This window comes from Salvelinus alpinus, chromosome 13 (assembly GCF_045679555.1).
Source record: "Salvelinus alpinus chromosome 13, SLU_Salpinus.1, whole genome shotgun sequence".
In the NCBI taxonomy this organism is placed as follows: domain Eukaryota; kingdom Metazoa; phylum Chordata; class Actinopteri; order Salmoniformes; family Salmonidae; genus Salvelinus; species Salvelinus alpinus.
Window position 1 is genome coordinate 48,229,262 of NC_092098.1, and position 20,935 is coordinate 48,250,196.

Consider the following 20,935-nt stretch of genomic DNA (forward strand, 5'->3'; position numbering starts at 1 on the left):
ATCATTGATGCCCCACGAAGTGAGATCTTGCATGGAGCCCCAGACCGAGGGTGATTGACCATCATCTTGAACTTCTTCCATTTTCTAATAATTGCGCCAACAGTTGTTGCCTTCTCACCAAGCTGCTTGCCTATTGTCCTGTAGCCCATCCCAGCCTTGTGCAGGTCTACAATTTTATCCCTGATGTCCTTACACAGCTCTCTGGTTTTGGCCATTGTGGAGAGGTTGGAGTCTGTTTGATTGAGTGTGTGGACAGGTGTCTTTTATACAGGTAACGAGTTCAAACAGGTGCAGTTAATACAGGTAATGAGTGGAGAACAGGAGGGCTTCTTAAAGAAAAACTAACAGGTCTGTGAGAGCCGGAATTCTTACTGGTTGGTAGGTGATCAAATACTTATGTCATGCAATAAAATGCAAATTAATTACTTAAAAATCATACAATGTGATTTTCTGGATTTTTGTTTTAGATTCCGTCTCTCACAGTTGAAGTGTACCTATGATAAAACTTACAGACCTCTACATGCTTTGTAAGTAGGAAAACCTGCAAAATCGGCAGTGTATCAAATACTTGTTCTCCCCACTGTATATGCCAAACATGTAATGCGCTGAAAAAATTATAATACTGTCAACTGTCAAACTTGTTGTGAGAAGAGTCTACTTTCACATTCCCAGGTTGTACAGTTGTGTATCCTCCACGAAACAGCATAGAGAAGCTAAAAAACGCTTCAAACCAATGGTGTGTTAGAGAGATGTCGAAGACTACATTTCAGAATGTGAACAGAACTCAATTTAAATTGTGAAGTGGGTGGGACAGAAATGGGACAGGTGTGGAATGTACGTTTTAGGAGAAAACTCAAGAAGGAGATGCCATCCAAAGTTGAGGCCATCCAAAGTTGACATGCCACACCACCTCCAAACCCTAGCAGAAAAGGTAATGGAGTTGTTTAAAGGGCCAATACAGCCATCTTTATCAAATCATTTCAGTTTAATAATCAAATACCTTACTATAGTAATTTTCCATTTACAAAAAAAATTGCTTTTTGGCAACAAAAAAACTATTTCTCAAGGAAGATTTTTGCTATGACTGTCTGGGAGTGGTCTGAGTGGGGAGGGGAAAACTGAAAACTAGATGTTATTGGCAGAGAGGTTTGGAACTCTCTTTGTGTTTGGTCTATTAACCAATTTACCGCCTAGCGATGCCACCAGGCAAGCTGAAACTCCCGCCAATGCAAACAGGCTGATTAGGTCCTGTGTAGATTGTATTTTTATTCAGCAACTATCAGGATATAATACTGATAAAAAAATCCACACTTTTACAGTGTCAGTTTTATCAGCTGTTGTACAATATGATACAAAACACAGGGAATACAGAGTTTTGACTACACTGGGCCTTTAAAGATTGTATTTGCCAATATGGGAAAAATAACACAATTACAAATAGCCGTCTAAGAAGTTCTGTTCATATAGTGTAAAAGGAAATAAATCTGTTAAATAGGTTATTAGGTCTCCAAAAGCATGGCTGACTGATGTTGAGAGGCATGGGCTTATACCCTGAACCTAAGAGGGGCAAATAAAGGGTGATAGGTGTGAGGAGAGGGAGCTGTGGCAGTAAGTGGGAGCAGAGGGGAACCTTGAGGAACAAGTTCTTTTGCATGTATCTTTTAGTTCACTGGCAGTCAAACCTGTCTTTTCCCCCCCTGTTCAGAGTGTAGTTTAACGGTTTCTTTATCTCCCTCATTTCACAACCTGTCTCTGTGATGTGGGTCATTGACTGTAATGGGAGCTTGACTTGTCGTCTCAACCAAAAGCACTGGCAATCACAAATCTTGATCAAACTGTGTTTAAGCACCATGCTAAATAGGAATTTCTGAATTAATCACAAGCCAAATAACGTTTTGGGGTTTAAAGTGTGACCATATCCTGTATTTCTCTCTTTTATTCAGTTTTAAATAAATACTTCCAGAAAAATAGCAGTGAGAATGTCTTGTTTTTGCTGTTCTTTATTTGACCAATATGAAAAAGCATGATGACAGGACATTTATGTACAGCTCCTACACAACCCACAGGTTTTTACTAAAGTCAAGAATCCCTCAATAAACATTTGACAGATAGTTCAGTTGATATTATGAAGACAATATGTGAAACCGCAAACAATATACATATGTACAATCAATTAAGAGAGTAAAAAAACAACCCCTATTGTAAATCACCCACTGTTTAGTATGAGTTCAGTGCACTTTCATTCTCTGCTGGGGAAGACATTCCAGTGAGTTTGTCCAAGACAAGCTGTCCTATGGTCTACACTACACAGTACGGGTTGTTCCACAAAATGAGTGCCTTTTTTTGATACTTTAAGTAGAAATTGTGCGCAAATATTTAAAAGCCTGTTATATTAAATGAAGTGCCCTTTAATATAGACCACATGGAAAATTCAATACATCTGATTTTTAATACGAATAAGGACTTGCTAAAGTGCCAAAATTCTGCATTTCGACACGTCCCTCTGTTCATCCTCTGTGACTTCTAGGAAGATTTTAACCCACTTTAACCCCAACATTTCTCCAAGTTTTCACCATCATTGTAAAGCCCTAGTTATTTTGTTACTTTAGCAAAGTAATTTCTAAAGATGATTATTTATTTAATGTTATTAGTGATTTATTTTAAGGTCAATCATGTTATGTGAACTGAAATAAAATAAAAATAATATGGTGAAGCTATTCCTTTTAAAATATTTTTTTCAAAAGACACATTGAACATCTAATAGTCAAATCATAGCGTAAAAGCAGGTGAGCTGGCTCTACAATTTGTTTTGTGGTGGAAAACTGAGCGGGTAGAGCATAACACGTCAACCCTGTTACCCAGAGATAGACAGGCTAGAATGTTTTTTAACAATAAATACACATTTTGTGAAGCTTGCTTTCGATCGCCCTTCCCTGTTGCACACAACACGCTTCCATTCCCCCTGTCACAAGGGGATTTATGGCTGATTTAAGATGGTCAACCCTGTTACTTTATTTGGCACTTAACAGGCACTTACTATAGTATTTTAGTTATTTAACTTCTTGAGATGGGAAAGGGTGTTTTTTATTAAGTTGAACCAGTGCTCTTTATGAAAGAATGTTAAAAGTAGGTGAATTTTTTTGTTTTTAAATCGGCAAATTAAAGTACTCGAAGGCACCTAATTGGTGGAACGACCCAGTAGATCTATCAGTTGTGCCTTACACCTCTGTGCCTTCCCGTGGGTAAAGCATTGAGGCAGAGTCCAGGGCTGGGTATAGTTGGCTGTTGAGCTGGGTGAGGACAGAGTCACTGTAGCCCGCAGGGTAGAGGGGAGGAGAGGAGGAAATGGTAGGCTGCTGTGGATGGGACATACAGACCTCCCACTGAGGCATCGCAGCATTGGGCGAGTAGGAGCCGTATCTCTGGGCCGGAGAGACGCGTTGGGACAGCTCTGTAGCCAGGCTAGGTCTGTGGAGGGTATCTGACACTACTGTGTTTGATACCGTCCCCACTTCAGCCATCTGAGACAGGAAGCTGTTCAGGCAGAGGGAGGGGGCTGAGGAGATGGGGGAGGGGCCGCGCTCAGAGGAGCTGGAAACGTCATTCATGTTGTTGTGGTGTTTGGGGCTGGACTCTAACGACTCAGAACCTGAGGAGCCCCCCTCACCAGGCAGGGAGTCCGACTTTCTCTTCCTCTTGCGACGGAAGTTGCCGTTGTCAAACATCTTCTCACAGTTGGGGTCTAGGGTCCAGTAGTTACCCTTGCCTAAAAGGAGACACATAAGCCATTTTTTGTTAAGGAATTGCTCTCACATAGTTAGGCAAGAGTTAATATTTGTATTTTTTTTTAAAGGTTATACTGTACGTGTATACACTTCCCAAACATTGAGTAGGCATGGAACACCTTGAAATTAAAATAACAATTTTAAAAACCAAGTTCCAAATGTTCTTACCTGGATCATCCTCATCTCGGGGCACCTTCTTGAAGCAGTCGTTGAGGGAGAGGTTGTGGCGGATAGAGTTCTGCCAGCCGGCCTTGCTCTTGTTGTAGAAGGGGAAGTTGTCTGCTACATATTGGTAGATCTGGCTCAGGGTGAGCCGTCTGTCTTGGCCCCCGTGGATCGCCATGGCAATAAGGGCAGAGTAGGAGTAGGGTGGCCTGGCTAGCTTCATCAGCTCCTCCTGAGAGGGCATGGAGAACCAGCTCAGGTCCCCTACACCACCCCTCGGGGCGCCAGCACCCAGATAGGGCCTCTGCATGTTGTAGAGTTGGGGCACATAGGGCCCACAGACTGGCCCTGTGGGCCCACCTAGGTAGGGAACACTGTTGAGCTCTGGGCCGTTGAACCACAAGTAAGGGTTGGAAGGAGGGCTGGTGTAGTCTCCCAGGTCGTAGGAAGTAGGGGTGGCCTGCTGCGGGCTAGGCAGGGTTGGAGGGCTGTAGAAGTTGTCGCTGTACAGGCTGAACTCTGGAGGCTCCTGTTCGAGGCTAGGGTACTGGGTTCCACAAGGAGGTGGGGAGAGGCCCTGTGGCACAAATGACATCATGCTCACCCACAGACTGATCCTTGGATTGGCAGCTGGTCTCTTCAGTCTAATAAATGGCTCTGGTAAAAAAAATCTGGATCTCGCTTTTCTTCAGTATTATCTGTTCCTCTGTTTCCAGCTGAGAGGTATTTTCCTTTCACTCTGTATTTAGTGTCCAGTACAGGTGCATCACAATCTGACACCTGTCTCACCTGATCAATTTATAGTACTACAGCAACACCCATGTCTGCTCTCATTGGGTGTTTCTGTGACTATGTCATTTGAGTGAGTTTAGGCGTGGAGAATTCCCTTTGAATAGGAGGTGAAATTCCACCAGTTCTCCACCAGAAGTTAGTCTAAGCTCTGTGAAATGTTTAGCTATTTTAATTTGACATCCAACCATTTACTTAAGAACATTTTAAAGTTGATTATTTTACAGCAGAATGGGATAATGGGTGCTACATTTACAAATGTTACAGTAATTTAATGTATAACAATTTCAAGACTCAAATATAATATATAAATATAACGTAATATGAAAGGATATAATTGAATGTCAGTTGAATTTGAAGTTTGTACATTTATTTGTTTTTCCTCTAACATAGTTGTATGGGCAATATGTGCAACTGTTTTATTGTGACGATAGGCTCAAATAGGCAATCACTTTCACATGTGATTTCATGCGCTCAACATTCCAAGGGGAAACTGCATTTAGGCTTATTCGTATACATAATTTTCTTGCTTCGGAATTATATATTTGTTCTATCCCAAAAGTTTTTTTTTTTCTTCCCCTTGTCCATTTCTTAGATGTCACAAACATTTTAGACATCATGCTTGTTGAAATTTAGATAGGTTTTTATTCAGAAACAGGTGTTATAAATACTACAACGAATTGGGTTGGGTGTGTAGCCATTAACACCTTCATCGTCAAAACAGATATGATTGTTAAAACTATTTGTATTATGCCTGCTCTTTTTTTTAGCTAACCCGTGTCAAATTTACATCAGCTGCTCGCGTTTACTTCTCCCCTGACACACCTTTCATTATCGTGGCTTGGTAACTTGGGTTGGCGCCACAGCGGATTTGTTTCTCCATCCTGCCATGGATGATTTTAATATAATTGATTTACTCCGCCAAATAATGCTTTTAAGAATGCCCTGTTCTCCATATTACATTACTTTAAAACATACAATGGTGTTATTTCTCTGCGTATGGACATTTAAAGCTCACAATAATGACATATCATTAGCAGTTCTGAAATGTCTCTAAACGGTTTTGTTTTTCTCGTATAGGAACCTATGCCCGTAGTTTAATTGATAAATGGCCGTCGCCAGGACGCCAGGAATGAATATTTTTCCATTGTAGCGTGCTCTTCAATGCCCATAATAGGATACACAAGAGCGGAGCGCGCGCGAAGATATTTGGCAATCTGCACACATTGTGCGCGGATTGGTTACTATGGCTTCTTTTTCATGCGGAATAATTTGTTTTTACTGGGACGGTAGTATGTACCGCAATGGAATTTTTCGGGGTGGGTGGAAACATAAATATGAGATGAGTGATTCAGGAACGTTATGATTACATGCCTCAGTTCAGTGATCCATGCAGGCTTAGAAGAGTTGATGTGCTTTTTTTACTGCAAACATTTCTGCACAGTCATGTGTCCTGTAATCCAAGCCTGAATTTGGGCAGAGACATGATGGCAGTTTGATTGTTTCTGCTTTTCTTCATTTGTGAACTTGGAAGTTCCTTCCAAAGATATATCCTACTTTATCAGTTTAGAGATGGTGTCTCTCTCAAATTGCCTGCAAGGACAGGCTAAGTGTTCCATGATTCATTTCAAAGAAACAAATCTTGGAGGTTACCAAGGATGGCGGTTAGTGTGATTATAGTAATCCTCTCCAGTGGTGCTGACACAGACGTAACGGCCCATCTGTCCCTCCTGGGGGTTCATATCGTCTGTCTGCTGTTGTATTTTACATACTGGATGCTTAAGATCTTCACACTCGAAATGACAAGGCTTGTGTAAATTACAACAGACAAATGAGAGAGATTAGGGACATAATGCTTTTATACGGTCTGATTATAATAATGATACCGACGGTGAGGCATTGTATTTTACAACAGGTTAGTAGTGCAGATCCGACACGCTTTCGTATTCACTTTCCTAATATTACAGCGCCAGATCAGCTGTAAAGAGCCTTTGGTAATCGTCCATGCTTCAGAGAAGTTAGGACGTCGATGATATAAAGTTGAATGAAAAAGATAGGGAGAATTTGGCATAGAGGCCAGGAAAGTTTTTCCTAGTGTGACCAATGATTTGTAGAATTTCTGCCACAAGTTTCCAATAAAGAAATTGCAAACGTTTATTTGAAATATTGATAATAGCTATGTTATAGAACATACAGTGTGAGAGATTAAAGAATATAGTTTTCATTTAACCATTAAACAATGCAGGAAATTGAAACAAAATCCATATTAAAAAAGCTCAGCAGTTGTGACTGACTGTCTACCCCACTATTTCCTTACTTGGATAATATATGCTGCTTCTGATTCATTGCAGAGCTAGCTGCTATTCTAGACCTTTCCATTGCATGTAACAGGGAAATAACAGAGAGCAAACACAGGCATTTACATAACTACTCACATGCACATTTTCAGCTTTTGTGCTTTCAATACTGAAATAATAAAATACACATTGAGACAAAAACTACGAATATTATTGTGTATATGGACTTTTCTTTCTGAGGTCCATACAGTGAACAGTTGACAGAGATGTACCATACCTACCATCTCAATCCAAGAGTCACTTGTCTTTACATGAAATTACCTTACATGTAAAAGACTATGAACTGCAATTCAAAGGTTGCATAAGTCCTTCCACCCATAATGTTAGTGGCAGTCCTTTAAAACCACTGTGAATCTTGACTATTGCTCCATGTTATTGTTATCACTCCCCCAGCTGTCTGTTAAAAGGACGGGTAGAGACGTGCTAGTGCTCGGCCTGCTGGGTAGATCAGGGGACACTGGCTCAGCTGTCTGTTAAAAGGACGGGTAGAGATGTGCTAGTGCTCGGCCTGCTGGGTAGATCAGGGGACACTGGCTCAGCTGTCTGTTAAAAGGACGGGTAGAGATGTGCTAGTGCTCGGCCTGCTGGGTAGATCAGGGGACACTGGCTCTGCTGTCTGTTAAAAGGACGGGTAGAGACGTGCTAGTGCTCGGCCTGCTGGGTAGATCAGGGGACACTGGCTCTGCTGTCTGTTAAAAGGACGGGTAGAGACGTGCTAGTGCTCCGCCTGCTGGGTAGATCAGGGGACACTGGCTCTGCTGTTGTGATCCACGGTTCTTAGCATCAATCAGCAGAAGCGGTGATTGTCTGTAATGGGTGATGATGTGTGCCACCATCGGATAGGTCTGGAACATAAAACATGAACCAATACATTAGCAGGGCATAATTGAGCTGTGTCATAACAGAAGTTGAAACATAACAGGTAAGACGGGTTGCTGTACATCTAATTGAATCTCGTAGTTGATGTTTTGGCAAAAATTGCTATATAACAAACTTTCAGATGACAGATTCATGGATCCAGTTCACAAAGCTCACTACTTCGTCCTCAGAGTGATTGATAATATGATATAAAATGACACATATTACTCTGACTGGTCATAATTAGGGATATGAGTTCATTTCTGACCATGTGACCTGGTCAGGAACAATTCTTGGCCATAGTCAGAATGAATGAGGCAGATATTGTGTACCTCTGAGACCTTCAGACCAGTCCCCAGCAGAAACTCATTCTGTTCACAGCGGATCTGGATGTTGTAAACTTTGTCCTGGTAGAGTACCATGAGTGTATAGGGCTGAATGGACGAACGTTTCGAACTATCCCGTACCAGAAATGCACCGTCCTAAACAGCAAATGAAACAGAAAAACATTGTACATTATAGTGGTGTTTGTGTTGTATTCTATCAACAAAGAGCACTGGTGAACTATCCACATAAAAAATATATTATACAGTATATTGTCATTTTGGACAGTGCATTCGGAAAGTATTCAGACCCCTTGACTTTTTCCACATTTTGTTACGTTACAACCTTATTCTAAAATTGATTAAATAGTTTTTCCCTCTCATCAATCTACACACAATACCCCATAATGACAAAGTAAAAACTGTTTACATTTTTTTTTTTTTTACAAAGAATAGCAAAATACACACTGAAATATCACCATTACATAAGTATTCAGACCCTTTACTCAGGACTGAGTTGAAGCACTTAGGTAGCGATTACAGCTTCAAGTCTTCTTGGGTATGATACTAGAAGCTTGGCACACCTGTATTTGGGGAGTTTCTCCCATTCTTCTCTGCAGATCCTCTCAAGCTCTGTCAGGTTGGATGGGGAGAGTTGCTGCACAGCTATTTCTCCAGAGACGATCAATTGGGTTCAAGTCCGGGCTCTGGTTGGGCCACTCAAGAATATTCAGAGATTTGTCCCGAAGCCATTCCTGTCTTGTCTTGGCTGTGTGCTTAGGGTGGTTGTCCTGTTGGAAGGTGAACCTTTGCCCCAGTCTGAGGTCCTGAGCACTCTGTAGCAGGTTTTCATCAAGTATCTCTCTGTACTTCATCAAGTACCTCATCAAGTATCGCTCCGTTCATCTTTCCCTCAACCCTGACTAGTCTTCCAGTCCCTGCAGCTGAAAAACATTTTTGGTACCCTGCCCCAGATCTGTGCCTCAACCCAATCCTGTCTCAGAGCTCTACGGACAATTCCTTTGACCCCATGGCTTGGTTTTTGCTCTGATATGCACTGTCAACTGTGGGACCTTATATAGACAGGTGTGTGTGCCTTTCCAAATCATGTCCAATCAATTGAATTTACCACAGGTGGACTCCAATCAAGTTGTAGAAACATCTCAAGGATAATCAATGGAAACAGGATGCACCTGAGCTCAATTTCGAGTCTCATAACAAAGGGTCTGAATACTTATGTAAATAAGGTATTTCTGTTTAAAACATTTTATACATTTCTAACAATTTCTAAAAACCTGTTTTCGCTTTGTCATTATGGTGTATTGCGTGTAGATTGATAAGGACAATTTTTTATTTAATCCATTTTAGAATAAGGTTGTAACGTAACAAAATGTGGAAAAGGTCAACGGGTCTGAATACTTTCCAAATGCACTGTATGTGATATTGCATTGTCCCTTCAAAAACCATTGTCACGATTAATCTGTGAGTACAGAGTGTGAATGTCAGTTTGCCTGTTATTACAGTTAATCAGGTGTGTGAGTGATATTGGCAGCAGAAGATGTCTCACCATGTTGACCTGTCTGAGACAGCCCTCCGCTTGACCCCGTGTCACCTGACCAACGTACCACTGAGGGTTCAGGTCCTACATATTCACACAGGAACACAATCACACATCAATCAGATGGGATTTGTGACTTTGTGACCTGTTACTAATTTCTGTGATAGGCTTCAGACAACAACAAAAAACACATTAACAAAAATCCCTGGGTTTGCAACATGTTTCCACATTGTTCAATAGAAGTGAGTTGTTAAATGCTCCAAATGACCATTATTTGCACATACTGTACTATATGAGGACCTGGTGAAATATTTGATCTATTCAATAAGAGCTGACTAGTCTTAGAGACAAAGGGCTCTGCTCAACACAGCTGTTGAGATTAGTGGTTGGCAGCCTGAATGTACAATACTCCCTTAGAATAACAATGCAATGGCGCCACCTACTGAGCGACGCAAGTCATTGCATCACTAGACCACATCCAACATACAAGTATGTACGGTCATGTCTGTCTGTCGGTCGGTCGGTCGGTCGGATCACCTGTTCATCCTCTAGGTCTGCCGGTGGGGGGAGAGAAGCTTGCATAGGTGGCGGAGCGGGCATAATGTGTCTGTCTGGCACAATCCTAGAACTGCCCCTGGGTGAGATGGCTTAGAAAGAGAGAAAGAAATTAGAATCATACCAGTTATCAAAAGGAGAAGTTGTGAGTCATATTTACACACTGTACAGTATATTTTAAGGATGGGTACTGAAGTGAGAACAAAGCACTCACATGCCTGCAGTGCCTGCAGTTTTGAAGGTAGAGATGCAGTGGAAGCGATATTAGGAGGAAAGCTGGAGACAGATGGAACAACAGTTTGCAGATTAACATTAAAATGTGTGTACCTTTTAATTCCATCACCTCCAGCATAGTTCTGTCCTCCATGTAAGCCTAGAGGCCATTTGAATTCCTAACTTTGACAAGACAAAACTGATCTTACCCGTCTGAATGTAAGAGTGGTCCGGGGAGCGCTGCTCTAGGGTGCCCTGGTCTAGGAAATGTGTTGGAGTTGTATGGTTTGGGCATGGGCACTAAAAGAGAGATACACTCATGCAATCACTATGACTGCATAGTCCTTCAATGTAAAACAGGATGAAGATTAAATAGCTACAATGTAAAGTTCCCTTAACAAGTAGAAAAAGGTTTCAGAAAATGTCTTACCATCATCTTGTACCTGTTGATGACATAATATTAAACATCTTATGAGGAGGAACAATAGACTTTTCTCAGTTACGACAAAGACACAGTTTGAAAATCCTTATCAGCTACTTCCTCCCATCATGGTGATGTCACCACGTGTACACTATGAAATACCCTTACCTCATTTCTTGCATCAGGCACATATCTGCAACACAAATGGAAATGACAGTTGAATACGTTGCTGTATTCACTTGCATATTGCCTGTTAGTGTTGAACTCAACAAGCGAGCACGAAGATTTAGTCAAATCCTGTATGTGCAACAACCAACAAATCATACAAAACGCAGACGGAAGACTGGAAGGGTAATCATAAAACAATACACATCTTGAGATGAAGAGTTCCTTCATTCTACAACAAGTAAAGGTCCTACGAAGCTGTGCTCTCTGGCAGTGAATCACCCCAGCTCAATTAGCTCCTGCTGACTAAACAACCGCAATTCCACTCCGTCACCCCATGTATTTCTGATGGAGTGTACTTCCTTATAAACCGGGTGGTTCGAGCAATGAATGCTGATGACAAAATTACATTGGTAACCAGTTTATAATAGCATTAATAAGGCACCTCGGGGTTTGTGGTATAGGGCCAATATACCATGGCTTAACTAACCACTGAATCACAGTGTGTTTATTTAAGGATCAGTTGATGTTTGGTCTATATGTGATGTGTGTCTGGAGCTGTGCCGTATGGAGGAAGCAGGGAGGCTAGGTGCACTGCAGACCTGTTGTTGTTCAGCGGGGCTCTGCCGACCGACGAGCTGCTCCTGCTGACACTACTTGACACAGGGAGGGGAGGTTTGGGCATTCTGGGAGGATCTGGACCCCTCTCTTCTGCCTGAGGCCTGGATATAGGAGCAATGTGAAGTCAGAGGTTCCAAAACTGGACAGTGTAGTTACCAATTCAGGAAGTTATAGCTTGGTTCATTTCTTGTAGAAAAGGCACCGTTTTTAGAAACTGAATGTATGTACAACAAATGTGGTGTACAGTGCCTTCAGAAAGTATTCACACCCCTTGACTTTTCCCACATTTTGTTGTCTTACAGCCTGAATTTAAAATGGATTACATTTAGATGTTGTGTCACTGGCCTACACACAATACCCCATTATGTCAAAGAAGAATTATGTTTTTCCAAAATGTTACAAATTAATAAAAAATGAAAAGCTGAAATGTCTTGAGTCAATAAGTATTCAACCCCTTTGTTATGGCAAGCCTAAATAAGTTCAGGAGTAAAAATGTGCTTAACAAGTTACATAACAAGTTGCATGGACTCACTCTTTGTGCAATAATGGTGTTTAACGTGATTTTTGAATAACTACCTAATTTCTGTAACCCACAGAAAGAAATTGTCTGTAAGGTACCGCAGTCGAGCAGATAATTTCAAACAGATTCAATCACAAAGACCAGTGAGGTTCTCCTATGCCTCGCAAAGAAGGGCACCTATTGGTAGATGGGTAAAAATAATAAAAGAGCAGATATTGAATATCCCTTTGATTATGGTGAAGTTATTAATTAGGCTTTGGTTGGTGTATAAATACGCCCAGTCACTACAAAGAAACAGGTGTCCTTCCTAACTCAGTTGCCGGAGAGGAAGGAAACCGCTCAGGGATTTCACCATGAGGCCAATGGTGACTTTAAAACAGTTACAGAGTTTAATGGCTGTGATAGGAGAAAACTGAGGATGGATCAACAAGATTGTGGTTACTCCACAATACTAACCTAATTGACAGAGTGAAAAGAAAGAAGCCAGTACAGATGAAAAATATTCCAAAACACGCATCCTGTTTGCAATAAGGCACTAAAGTAAAACTGCAAAAAATGTGGCAAAGAAATTAACTTCATGTCCTGAATACAAAAGTGTTATGTTTGGGGCAAATCCAAAAACAACACATCACCGAGTACCACTCTTCATATTTTCAAGCAAGGTAGTGACAATTAAATCCATTTTAATCCCATTTTGTAACACCACACATTTCTGAAAAAGGTCAAAGGGGTGTGAATATACTTATGTGCAGTCATCATTCAAATAGAAAAGGAGGTGCATTGTCAATGACATTATGAAATAGAATAGCGAGAAGTCACATGATTGGAAAGCAATATAGAACCAAAATAAGTATTCTATACCTCCATGAATGTGGAGCAGGCTGCGTGTGAGAGACAAAACAAACATGTCATACACTTCATTGTGAAATCTTCATATTTCAAACTATTAGCAAAGAGTCTGGGATGGCCTTTAAACACTCATAGGTAGACATTCTTATAGCTATTAGCTATACAGTTATATAGGCCAACTATAACTTCAGCAAGCACATGCAAAGATTTATAGGCATATGTTTGTTCACTTGACATTGGGATGACAATAATGTTGTTTGGACACAATACAGGACTAATCAAAACATAACCAAAGTTAATTCTCACCATATTAGTTGTGTTTAACTTCATTGCTGTGTGGAATAACAGATCAGGTCAGTATGAGGACATAAGAAAACATGACATTATTGCTTTATGGTGATGATAAATCCCCTAAATGTGATTAAGTATGTAAATCTAACATAAATAGAAAGTATCCTCTCTATACTAACAGTGACACATACTTATGGAAGAGGAACTGTTACATGACATGTATCTGTGGGCAGGCAGGTGTAGGAACAGACCACTGCAGTGGTAAACATTTTCTTGCTAGGTTTAGATTGGTGTGAGACACGGGAGGTTGGTGTGAGACACGGGAGGTTGGTGGGAGACACGGGAGGTTGGTGGGAGACACGGGAGGTTGGTGGCACCTTAATTGAGGAGAACGGGCTCGTGGTAATAACGGGAGCGGAATCCGTGGAATGGAATCAAATACATCAAACACATGGTTTCCATGGTTTCCAGGTGTTTGATGCCATTCCATTTGCTCCGTTCCGGCCGTTATTATGAGCCGTCCTCCCCTCAGCAGCCTCCTGTGGTGTGAGAGTACCTGGTATTGGAGATTCAGCAGGTCTTGTGTGCTCCAGTTTGGTGGGCTTTCTTCTGCGGTCAACTGGTGGAGCGGGGGCAGCATTTGAGGAAGTAGCAGGCACTTTAAAAGACAATATGAAAAGACAGGGTACAAATCAATACAAGGGAATAAAAAGTGTTCAAATGCTATATTTAAGCAATAAGGCACGAGGAGATGTGGTATATGGCCAATATACCACGGCTAAGATACCACCAGGCCAAAAAACGTGAACCCGAACCCTCCAAGATCCACCCACAGTTCCCCAATAGCTGTCCCTCAACCATTCGAGACCCCTCCCACAGTCCCCCCCAAGAAGAAAAAATAAAAAATAAAAATAAAATTAATTCCATTCCCCACCCCCAAGAACCCCCCAATCACCAACAACCTAGAGAATGAACTAAAGAGAAAAAAGGAAAAGACAGAAGAAAACAGAAAACAACAATGCAAAAAAAATATAAAACAAAATAATACATTTAAAACAAAGGACATTAAGGACAACTAAAATCATAACAGCAATGCCAACTGTATAAGTTTGTGTGCATGTCTGGCACTATTACATGTATGTGTCTATTCTTGTATGTGTTTATTTGAATGAGAGTGTGTGTATATGCATGTGTACACATATATTAGTAATTGACTGGCCCGGTCTCTCCAAATCTCCAAACAGTACTATTTCTAGGGTCAATTTTAGATCAATGCCATGCATTTTCAGCTATTTCTGAACATGAGACCAGAAACAGGCTACCTACCTGAGGGCAATACCAAAATAAATGGTCTATTGATTCTGTATCCTCACAACAAAATCTGCAGAGCTTCGATGACTTTATCCCCCAAATATTCAACATTTTGTTGGTGGCAAGAATTCTATATAATAATTTTAGCTGAAAAGCACAAAGTCTTGAATCTTGCATTGTTTTATATATCAAGTCATACACCCTGTACCATGGAATCGGTACATCAAAAATCTCTTCACAACTATTTTGCAATCTGTATGGCACAGTTGTCAACATCCTGGTCCTCAAATGAAACTGGTATACTTTCCTATTTATGCTAGTTTTACTCCTCTGCCAGTTTTGATCCTTCATATTGGGTAGACAGACCAGTACCATACCTCCTCCCGCTGCCACCTGCCTCCTCCATTTTTGGGGTAATGCTGTAATCAATTGGTTGTTCTCTTGGATTGAGCAGACCTTCCCGTACAATTCTGATAACTCCATGAAGGACATAACTCTACCATTCCAATTTAAAATATAATTTAAGAACAAAAAACCCTTTTCAAACATCTTTTCCATAAATACAGGTATTTTATCAACCAGCACATTTGAGTTCAGCCATAATATTTGTTGTAATGTTTGTTCTATCTTTTCAGGGGGATGACATTTAAATTGTAGCCAGCTCTGCAATGCTTGTTTGAAAAAGAGATTTTTTAATTAATTTTCAATTAATTTTCAATTAATCGAGAATGAGACATGGCAATCTGCACAAAGGCAAAAAGGCAATTTTTAAACAATGGATGAGCTTTTCTTAGTAATCTACTTGAGAACCATTTAGGGTTCAAATAAAACTTTTGAACGAGTGAGGCTAGAGAGAGAGAGCGGTTCAGTGGTTTTATATTTAATCAACCCACCCAATTCATATTCATTATATAGATAGGCACGTTTTATTTTGTCTGGTTTAACGTCCCAGATAAAGCGAAATATTTTTTGCTCATATGATTTGAAAGCGAATCATCAGGAGTAGGCAGTGCCATAAATAAGTGAGTAAACTGAGATATGACTAAGGAGTTAATCTGGGCAATTTTTCCATAAATAGACAGGTATTTACCTCTCCATGGTTGCAGGATCTTGTCTATTTTTACAAGTTTTCGATTGAAATTGATTGTGGAGAGCTTATTTATATATTTTGTGATATGAATACCGAGTATGTCTACTTCACCATCAGACAATTTTATAGGTAAACTGCAGGATAATTTAATTTTTTACTTTTTTAAAGATCCAATATGTAATATTGTACACTTATCATAATTAGGTGTTAGTCCAGAGTACAGAAAGTTTATTTAGATCTTCAATGAGACATTGCAGGGATCTAGCTTGCGGACTTAATATAAAACTTGAGTCATCGGCATACATGGATACCTTTGTTTTTAAGCCTTGTATTTCTAATCCTCTAATGTTGTTATTGGATCTGATTTGAATAGCTAGCATTTCGATGGCCATAACGAATAGATATGATGACAGCGGATACCCTTGTTTAACTAATCTTGACAATTCAAAACTCTCTGAGAAGTAGCCGCTATTTACTATTTTACACGTGGGGTTGCTATACATTATTTTTACCCATTTTATAAGAGAATTACCGAAATTGAAAAAATCCAGGCATTTATAAATAAAATCCAGTCTTACTTTATCAAATGCCTAAGAGATGTTCTTTACGCACAACGCAATGCAGAGTGCCTGGATACACCTTTTAGCCGTGTTATATCACAAACCCCCAAAGTGTCTTATTGCTATTATAAACTGGTTACCAACGTAATTAGAACAGTAAAAATAAATGTTTTGTCATACCCGTGGTATGCGGGCTGTCAGCCAATCAGCATTCAGGGCTCGAACCACACGGTTTATAATTATAGTTAGATACTAACATTCCAGATTGTACACTTACACTTGCCAGTTATTCTGCCAGGGTGCTGGGGAGATTGCTCTCTTCTGGTTGGGGGAGGCTGCAGCAGCTGCAGATACAAGGTATGAAATGTAATGTTGAATGACTGCGTGGAAGGAGGGAGGGAGAGAGTGGAGGAGTGAAAAGGGGGGTGTAGTCAGAGGGAATATACTCACACTAGGGTGACTGGCAGAGGGGATTGGAGGACCAGCCCCAGGGCGTTGGGTTGTTGGAGGAGGATGGCTTCTAGCTGTACTGCGGTGCGGTGTACTATCTAAACACAAAGACAGATACAGACAGAAACACATACATACAGACATACATACAGACAGACAGACAGACAGACATACATACATACATACAGACGCGCACACACAAAATTGTATCAATGTGGGACAAAACAAATTAAAATGTTGTTAAAATTGAAAATCGCAACACATATTCTTTCTGAGGGGAGTTGAGCACGGCAAGGCAATGTTGTATTGATGTCTCCGTACCAATGTATTCCCCGTCAGCCATGGGCTTGGCAGCACGGAGCTGATGGGGAATCTCTTCAGGCGCCTCAGACGGAGGTGACTCATAGCCGTTGTCACTGTCCTCATGTCCAACTCCCTCTGTTGGTGACTCGTAATCTCCCCCACTGCCATCATCTTCCTCAGCATCTGGATTCTCATAGTCTTCGTCACTCCCCTCATCCTGGGAGAGACAGACAACCAAGTTGATTACTGATGGAGTGATAAATCATCTAGGGAGGAACACTTTAACGGAATAAAACAGGAAGGAATGGTATACCAAATACAGACTTACAAATTCATCCGGTCCCCAGGGCTGCTCCTCTTGCGGCATAGCTGTAGTAAGTAGCAGTACAATGGTAAAATTGGCAATTTATCATGGTCCAATTGCTTCTCTGTTGATCATAATAACTTGATCTAAGGTAAGGTCTGAAATAATCCATACCTGGTTCGTATTTTGGTGCTGCAGTTCTGGAGAAAATACAGAGGAGAGCAAAATTGTGCTTGGATATTGCTTTGAATTAAATGACTACAATTGAATAGCTAAGAATGGCAATAAGTGCACACCTTTTAGTAAAGAATCTCCTTTTTTCTTCTTTCCTGTTGATTTCACTGCAGATTTTGGAGATGAGTCTGCAGAAAGAGCATACAACATTGTGGCAGTAAATACAGCTACCATGTTTTGGGGCAAACAGTGCTTCCATCTTTAGTCACACAGTCGTGTAGCGACACAGTCAATAACTGCTTTATAGTTATGTTCTAAGCATGTGTCCGTATCTTCAATATTGTGAGCAGTGATTGGTGAGTTCTATTTGAGTCTGCCACTGTGACAGGATGTGGTATCTGAAGTATATTTAAGTTTCAATTTCAGTCTTTGTCTCCACATCTTCTCTAAAATACGGCACACTAGTACACTCCTCCCTCTCTGTCTATCTCTCATGTTCTTCATGGTCTCGCTGCTTACTCAGTTTCCTGCCCTAAAACACTAATGTAGCTCCATTTTCTTGCTGTTGAATAGTTTCCTTCCCCTGTCCAATTATCATACTTCCCAACGTATTCATAGTTTAATGTAATTGTTGTAATGTTCAGTTTTCTAAAAATAATGAAAGAGAAAGTAATTAATTACTCACGGCGCATGGATTTTGGGGAATTTCTGATGGTCATTTTCAGTCATGTTCTACAAAATGATAGTATTTCCATCAAGTGATACATTACATGACAGTCAAAGCATTGTTTGAATATGAAATCCCTGATCAAAGATACATAATTATACAAGGAACACATGGGAAAAGTGACACACATCTGCTTCATATCACTTACCAAGAACCTTTCTCCACTTATGCTACATTTCATAATGACTTTATCGCAGCCACTTAAATTCAACTGTAAATGCATAGAACAAATGAATTAATATGGATCCTGGGAAACAGCTTTGAATATGATGTTGTAAGACAGAGAACTAAGGAAAAATGTTACAGGTTGTGAACTACTGTCAACAAAAGGTTCAATAATTTATCCTGAAAAGGACTTACCTTCTTCATGTAGTCTGCCAATTGGTGTGGATTCCAGTCCATTACCACTGACTTGGATGGCACTCGGTCAAAACTCATTGTTCCCTTCTCTTCTTCTGAATATAAATGAAATACAAAATCCTTTGAAAGACAATTGGCTGCAACACCTCCTCTGTTACGGTGCAGTCATATCTACAGGCATGTTCGACTTCGAGGCCTGTCAGAAAATGGCTCCTTGTATCTTGCTGCTACGCCCTGGCAATGCTCTGTCTGGCCCTTTGTCGAGGAAGTTTGCAGTCTGACCAGTATTCAGAGAAATAAAATAGGAAGATATTACTCTTTCACCACACAGAAAAGCAGCACGACACCCACCACAAGTGCAATCTGAGGACTACAGAAAGAAGAAAAAAACGTTACTATTTTGTCTCCTTCCTCTTCTGTGAAATCATGTTGGGTGTGTCAATTGTCTGGTAAGTGATGAAATCTATTCACCAAGAGTTATGTATGATCTGAAGTCCAGACAAGATCAACACAAACATTTAAATGTCAATATCTTAAACGGTAGGCTAGTCAGTTATCTGAGAGCTCTGAGAAAAGAAAGAAAGAAAGAAAGCAAACTTCCTCATGAGTTTCCTGTTGACGATGACAGTGGGGGCAATAGCAAAGAGAAGTTACAGCCCCTTCTAAGAACAATTGCAGTTAACATAGAAGCATAACACTATACACAATAAACCTAATGACACACACACACACACACACAAGCACACAAACACACACACACACACAAATCACATAAATTGTTGTTGTTACTATTTTATTTATTTATTATTACATAAGTGTCACATATTTCATAAGTTTAGATGGGGAACAGTACACAGAAACTTTTGAGGGCCACACATTTAAAATGTCAGTTATTCTAAAATAATGATTTATGCATGACGTATTTATATTCAGAATGAATCTTATTTTGCTTTTATTTGAACCATAAAATGAACACACATTTAATGTTATCTGACAAAGGTTTGGACGACAACAGCCAACTTATTTAACTTTAATGACTTGAGACTTCAGCAAGGTCACTAACTTCTAACAGAAAATAATCCAAGACTAAGGCCAGTAGTGATGGGCATTCGGCTCTTTAAAAAATATATATGTTTTGTATTTTTTTCAATTCAAACAGTTTGCGATAGTTTGACTATGATTGGTGTTAAAACAATTCTAATTAAATTATTAAATGAAATCATACTCTACCTTAACCACAATGTATTTTAAAATGCATTGGTTTGTTATGAAAAAGAATGCTATTAAACATTTTCATTTAAAGTAACTTTTTAATGTATATAAACAAAGTCCATATAAATAACCATTCAAACGAATACAATCTGAATAGCATAATAATAGAATATTGCACCATATCAAAGAAAAACAAATAACAATGTGCAAAACTGCAGCATCCCACTTAAAACATTCAACTGGTCTCTCTTTTCTCTCTCTTCTTCATTGCCATGTTATAACCAGCAGCACACAGCAATGCTGACCATATTTTGCTTTTATGAGACATTTGCATTCAGAAATGCAAGCTGCCTCAATTTCGAGGAGCTGATGCGGTTTCTTCTCCCAGTAATTATTTGTCCCATTTTTCCGAGAAGACCCTCTCAGAGGGAACGGATGTGGCCACTATGCAGAGTCCCCCTGTCATGACTTTAGTAAGCTGTGGGTAGACAGAGGCCTTGTTCTTCCACCAGCTCAGAGGATCTGCAGATCTTTAGAGGAGGGGCTCCTCCAAATAGGACCGGACCTCCATTATGGCATCTGCTGAGGGATTCCTTCGTGCTGCATCCCCAGTTGCTCTCTCGTCAAACAGCATCCAAACAGCAGAGGTTTGTGGCACTACTGCTGGTGCTTCTGCTCCATCTGATCCCTCTTCTTCCTGTTGCCTGAGACAGCTGACTGCTGGGGCTGTCCCTGCTGCTGAGGTTATTCTTTGAAGAGCCCTCCCTCATGCATCTTTGGTTCATTGGTTGACACTGCGTGTCTGATTGACAGGAACAACAGGTGAGGCTGTTAGTCTGAGCAGACAGTCAACAGTCAGAACGAATGTGTGCTCTTGAGCATTTAGGCCTATATTATTTTATAAATTTTTTCGTTCTTTGAATTAGTTAATTCTATTCATTTAAATATTTTGATTATTTATATCTTAATTTTTC

The 20,935-nt window shown here is 40.2% G+C and overlaps 2 protein-coding genes across 3 annotated transcripts; both read right to left on the minus strand.

The window, feature by feature from the left end:
• Positions 1–1,984: 1,984 nt before the first annotated feature.
• Positions 1,985–4,720, minus strand: foxi3a (forkhead box I3a). The gene is made up of 2 exons (XM_071339643.1): positions 3,954–4,720; positions 1,985–3,766 (listed from the first exon to the last, which is right to left on the minus strand). The coding sequence occupies exons 1-2, from the start codon at positions 4,546–4,548 to the stop codon at positions 3,219–3,221; spliced, it is 1,143 nt and encodes a 380-aa protein (XP_071195744.1). The 5' UTR covers positions 4,549–4,720; the 3' UTR covers positions 1,985–3,218.
• A 2,148-nt stretch (positions 4,721–6,868) lies between these two features.
• On the minus strand, positions 6,869–19,368 carry lcp2a (lymphocyte cytosolic protein 2a). 2 transcript variants are annotated; one of them, XM_071339645.1, is made up of 22 exons: positions 19,221–19,342; positions 18,750–19,119; positions 18,538–18,600; positions 18,348–18,394; positions 17,785–17,850; positions 17,663–17,688; positions 17,513–17,553; positions 17,203–17,401; positions 16,882–16,979; positions 16,709–16,775; positions 14,027–14,128; positions 13,486–13,511; positions 13,192–13,211; positions 11,792–11,911; positions 11,193–11,217; positions 11,034–11,046; positions 10,813–10,903; positions 10,605–10,666; positions 10,373–10,482; positions 9,845–9,919; positions 8,287–8,436; positions 6,869–7,941 (listed from the first exon to the last, which is right to left on the minus strand). In XM_071339645.1, exons 2-22 carry the CDS (start codon positions 18,825–18,827, stop codon positions 7,789–7,791), a joined length of 1,632 nt encoding a protein of 543 aa, XP_071195746.1. In that variant the 5' UTR covers positions 18,828–19,119; positions 19,221–19,342; the 3' UTR covers positions 6,869–7,788. The 2 variants fall into 2 exon arrangements, with proteins under 2 accessions (XP_071195746.1, XP_071195745.1); XM_071339644.1 differs by having other exon boundaries at positions 18,750–19,368.
• Positions 19,369–20,935: the final 1,567 nt, after the last annotated feature.